The sequence below is a fragment of the Nuphar pumila genome, chromosome 3, assembly GCF_984573655.1.
Source record: "Nuphar pumila chromosome 3, dmNupPumi1.hap1.1, whole genome shotgun sequence".
NCBI lineage: Eukaryota > Viridiplantae > Streptophyta > Magnoliopsida > Nymphaeales > Nymphaeaceae > Nuphar > Nuphar pumila.
In genome coordinates, this window is record NC_143251.1 from 46,992,870 (window position 1) to 46,998,516 (window position 5,647).

The window sequence follows — 5,647 nt, forward strand, 5'->3', positions numbered from 1 at the left end:
GGATAGGAAGCGTGATCTAGAGATACCAGCGTTATCAACACAACAAAGAATAAATATAAATATTTCATATCATGTACAATGGCAACGAGCCGGTATTGAGACACCATCTGGTTTTCGCTTTTCGCGAATAATTGCTGCCTTGATTGCAGGCAACTTCTCAAAAACCTTTCTCCAGATGTGATTTACAGCACCATCAACTGGAATAGGACCAATCCCACCTTTATGACCATTATCGTACTCAAAGATTGGTTGGACTTGTGCTAATTTCTGGCGGAAGGAATCCTTCTGCTCCTTAGAGAAGCTTCTTAGGTGACTTAATAGCCACTTTGGTTTCACAGCATTGTTCACTGAAACAAAGACCGAGAATTCCTTATAATCAATCATTCCCTCGAATGGAAGTTCAATGCTGTCACTGACAATGACCGGGATACAGAGACTGAGGGCAGCATCGAACAGCCGACATGACGTCGGTGTATCACCAGCTGGATGCAGACAAAACTCTGATGTCCGCATCCCTCTTATCGATTGTTCACGACCTGTAGCATTAGGGAAACCTTCTTCCATGACAACCCCAGGTTCATTTACAAGCAAATTCCACAAGACTTCTCGAACCAAACCTCCCTGTAAAACAAATGACAATACTGAACGTCTTTAGTGCTCTAAATGATGGCAGAAGTCAAAAGTAGAGCTGGATACCGGCCGGGTAGCCCGCAGGCTGTTGGGTACTCGCCCTGTATCGGGCCAGGCTCGGGCAGCATTAGATAATCGGGTGTTAATCGGGCTGGGCCCATGTGCAAAATGCACAGGGTCCAGCAGGCCCAGATCATTGACTGGGTCGGGTTTTAAGGGCCTGGCCCGGCCCGACCCGACCCCAAATATAATTGTGTCAGGCCGGGCTCAGGCCTGAACATGGGTTGGGCCTGTAGGCCCTTATCAGGCCCTAATTGGGCCGGTCCGATGCCCACCCCTACACACACAGTTCCAAATGCAAAACAAGCTTAGTTAGGATGCATTTTTTATCTGTAAATCAGAAGAAAGATTCACGTTTCCATGGATGGGAATATTTTCACACTAATCACTCCCCCATGGAATGTAAAACCAATTAAAGTAACAACTAACAAGGCACTTTGCCTTTATAATGTTTCAATCCATCTCATAATTTGCACATTTACATAATAGATTAATGCTTGTCAGATCCAATGCATTTGACACATAACTCATTTATAGGTATCATTAAAATATTGCTCCATTATTTGGTTTCCATTTAGGATGCTTTACTGAATTGATACTTCTGCTTTTGTAAGTAATCTTTCAAGGCAAACAAATAACTGATGAGCATATAAAACTACAAATGGAGTCGGTGCATTGGAAAAAAGAGTATCAAAAGCGGAGAAAAGATGAGAAATTACCCGGTGCCTATGCTTGGCGCCTTTGAAATACAGAAGCGTCTTTCGTTCCTGATCTTCAGATAACAGCAATCTAGGGAGCAGATGAGTGTACGGTACAATCACATCTTTAAGCAGAGAAACTTGGGTATGATGTATTACTTCTGAAGAATTGGCACCAGAAGATTTGGAGTCAACCCTGTACCAACCACCAAAATCAACCACCAAAAGTACTGCTGGTGCTATCTCTGCTCTCACATGCCACATCGCAACTGGATCTGTCAAAGAATGCTCAAAACTTAACTCAACCTGAAAGTTCAAAGGCAGAATAGTAAACTGCTAAACTTCACTAATTCAAAGGTATTTACATCAATAGGTTCATTGATTCAGTTTATAAGAAACATAATAACTGAATGACAAAACATGATCTTATTCATCTTACAGAGAACTTACCAAGGAGAGTACCAAGAAAATCTTCATCAGTCATTGTCATACTTATTTAATGTCAATAATTTAAACTACAGTTATATGAAGTTCATTTCGTGTGCATCTTAAACTGTGCATGAGCATTGTGTGCAACCTGCAAGCAACAGCATGCATCTGCATACACATGACGTGCTTGATGAACATCTACTCTAAGCATAACTGCCTTATTCCATTGCATATAACAGTGTGTCATTAACTATTATCCACCTGCAATCTTCGGGCTGCACAGCCATCTCTATAGACACAATTATGAGTCTATATCTAACATATGCACCTTTATGTATATAATCAATCCACATATATGTATATCATAATATTTGCACATTAGACGTTTGTGTTTGTATAGATGAAGAAAAAAAAACTATTGTATATCTAGCCCTTGCATTTTTCTTCACTCATTTGTTTGATTTTAACAATATTTTAGTGAAAATTTAGACAGTCATTTTGTGATCATTTCTCAGTGAGCATACCCACGATTGATGAGAGGTATACACATCTGCTAAACGCTTCTCTTAAGTGGGTGTAGACTAACCTGGACGCACACACAGCTCAATGAACCCAAAGTCATGGTAAGGATTTTATATCACCTTTTCAATTTTTTGGTGTTAAAACACCCAAGTTGGTAATGGAACATATATGCGCTAGCCAGAGCCATCTAACTATCTAAAAGCCCTCACAAACTGACATCAAAAGATCTTCACATGAACCACCCACATAAACTATAACTTAAGTCCCAAAACTGCACCCAATGAAATCAACTTGCATATAGCATCATTTCAACCTTGATTATGCAATGCCAGTAATTTATCATTCCCATCTACATGTCCAAAGCTGTGTCTGATTCCAACAAACAACATTGTGCAATCAAACTAGCTCCTACATGGTTTTATGACAAGAGTTCAGTCTCAACAACACCATATAAAGAAAAACTGGCAGCCTTCGTACGACTCAACTTCTTGATCCACTCATAAGAATTCAACTGACATTAAAAACTCTTCCCTATGCAATGTCTGAAAAATTATGAATAAGATGAGCACATACTCATATTTTTTAGCTTACAAACAAAAAATCCCCTTTATAAAGAAAAGTTCTCCTCTGCATACAATGACAGTAAAATTTAAATATAACACAAATTCTTTCATTTTAACTGGTGTACCAACCCAGATGAAATGACTCTTTTACAGTTTATATAGTAAGGAACAGGAGGACATGGACTATAAGGATGACTGAAATAACTAAGCAAGCCATTGTCAAAGAAGTCGAGGAGCAAGTTAGTATGCCAGTTATATTCCTTTTAGGATCTTTCACTCAACAACAAATAGTTAATTAAAAGAGCATAAACAGTCATATCTTTGTACATAGATAATCCCCATTTAGATAACTTCCAAAATATATGGAAAGAAAGATAATATCCTTTTCTTTAATCATTTTCAGTTTTTTCATGAGGCATGTTTTCAGCATACAAATTAAGCCAATAGGGAAGAACTTCATTTTCTATTGGCAAACTATAGGAAAACACATGAAAAAAACAGATCAAAACTGGGTTTATGACATCACAAGTGTACACACCTGTTAGAACAAACACGTGATCCCGCCCACCAGACTTCTTCCAGGAAGGTGTTTCCCTGACAATATCGACAACCTTCCTCTGCCTCTCATAATCTTCATTCCCGTTCTTCTGACGAAATCTCCCCTTGGCCTTCCCAAGCTGCATTTCTGCACTAAGAGTTGCAAAAAATGGCACAAAAATGACATCAGCATCCTCTGGTTTAGAAACCCTCCTGGCAAATGAGCCGGCTCTCGATTCCTCAGGTGTCATTAGATCACCCAACAGCCAGTATTCAGCACTATATTGTTTGATCAGAGGGTTCTCTGGATAAGGAGGAGGATGTCCGCCTTTATCATTAAAAGAGAGCGTAGGCCTCAGAGCTTCATCTTCATCATCACCCAGTCTGCTGTAGTTTTTTGGAGACCAATATTCCTCAAGCAGCCCATAATTGAAAGATCTGGGGATGTTTGCAACGTAAACCTTGATGTGGTGATCAGGATATGTGGAGATTCGGGTGGAGAATGAAGAATGGCTTATTAGATGTGCGGAAAAGAGAAAAAGGAAGAGGGGAAGGATGCAGATAAGCCCAAATGAGAAAACAAGGGCAGATATGGAGCATGGGAGAAATATTCCTTTATGAGCCATTCTTTCTTTCATGATTGGCTGCTTGCTATCAGACACCCACACTAGAAAATCTTCATCTTCAAATAGTAGGCCTTCTCCATGGCTTTCAGAAGGTACACAGAAGGGAACAAACTGACATTCTCTTTGAGATTGAGTCACAGCTTCACCTCTTCCTCCCTTGGGAGAGTATGAGTACTAGTTGGAATGGGTCATCTTTTTTTATATAAAATGTTTCCTGCTTTTTCCAAAAAAAGGAAAAATTCCATTGTCAAATGTAGGAATGATTTACAGTTGCACTTTGCTATTGAGAAACAGGGACATGCATGTAACCAAGCGACCATGATAGGTTCTGGTATATCAGAATTAGATTGAAACAGCCAAATACTTGGAAAAAAAAATTTCACACGTTCTTCTTAACCCCCTCATTAATATGAAACAATACAGAAGAAAAGGATTCATTTATCTACAGCAGAAGCAAGCCCTCGTATAGAACACACATGGAAACGCCGCGTACATATGAAATCAAGATCACTAGTGACAACCAGATCGCCACCAACCACTCATTCTCAATTTATACAGACATACGCTCTCATTCCCCACGAATAAATCCTCATGGCTATAGCAAGCCTTTGGATGCAACAATTTCCAGAAAAGTGGGGTAAATTGGCAAATTGGCAAATTGGGCTATGCTCCACAAAGCAATTTCCTAACTTAATCTCACATTTCTGGACAAGTTGCTGCATCAACCCTCTTATCCAGAAAAAAACAAAGGGCGGGGAGTGAGAAACAGAGCCAGATCAAAGCTAATCGACTAAAATCACAATCTCTATCTAACTGCCACAAATCTCTTATGAACAAAACCAATCAATTACAAATATTGGAACCAATCTAGTGATTGGTCCAACAAATTACAGTCATTGCTCAAAATACCAATCTTATTCAACAAGACCCACATCAAAAGCATGCACACCGCAAACAGAGCACGATAAAAACTACCAGAACCACTAAAAGAACGAGAAAAGGGAGGAAAAACTTTTACAAGAAACAGAAACCAACAGAATCGTACCATGAACTACATTTGTGGATGCAAAAGAAGAGAATAGAGAGGTGAAAAAGAAGAAGAGGGTAGAACAAACACAGGGAGTATTTGCAAAAGAGAAAGCCCAACCCTGAATTGGTGGAGACCATCCTTGTGGGAAAACGTCCCAGAGAGTGAAAGAGATCCGACGGCAGAAGCAGCAGATCCACCCTTGTATAGCAACAAAGGCACCAAATGAGATGATGGATGGAAGAACACCCCGATATTTTCAGAATACCGGGTCGATGTTTCCAAAATACGTGGTTTTATTGGGTTTCCACTTTCAAAAACACGATATTTTCATAATAAACAATGCTTAAAGTATCGCATTTTTTGGAATTATATCGGCTTTTGAAGGTAGCGTGATAAATGGCAACATTTTCAAAGTACCACTATTTGTTAGGAATATTTTTTTTAACCTATTTTATTTTAATCACCAAAAAATATATATATATTTTTTGCAAATATTCTGAGACTTTCTTTGAGGAGAATTGTTGAAGTCTTTTTTTTTTTTATTACAAGAAG

General features: G+C 39.0%; 1 protein-coding gene across 1 annotated transcript; it reads right to left on the bottom strand.

The window, feature by feature from the left end:
* Positions 1-5,349, bottom strand: LOC149842806 (putative arabinosyltransferase ARAD1). The gene is made up of 4 exons (XM_090001592.1): positions 5,213-5,349; positions 3,441-4,279; positions 1,410-1,663; positions 1-621 (listed from the first exon to the last, which is right to left on the bottom strand). The coding sequence occupies exons 2-4, from the start codon at positions 4,075-4,077 to the stop codon at positions 70-72; spliced, it is 1,443 nt and encodes a 480-aa protein (XP_089857718.1). The 5' UTR covers positions 4,078-4,279; positions 5,213-5,349; the 3' UTR covers positions 1-69.
* Between the last annotated feature and the right edge of the window lie 298 nt (positions 5,350-5,647).

Excerpts from the sequence above, each read along its gene's own strand:
- LOC149842806 (XM_090001592.1), bottom strand. The coding sequence starts at position 4,077 with ATGAAAGAAAGAATGGCTCATAAAGGAATATTTCTCCCATGCTCCATA. Across the intron at positions 1,664-3,440 it reads TCACGTGTTTGTTCTAACAG|ATCCAGTTGCGATGTGGCAT; the intron begins GTGTGTACACTT and ends ATTCTTTGACAG. Across the intron at positions 622-1,409 it reads GCGCCAAGCATAGGCACCGG|GGAGGTTTGGTTCGAGAAGT; the intron begins GTAATTTCTCAT and ends TTTGTTTTACAG.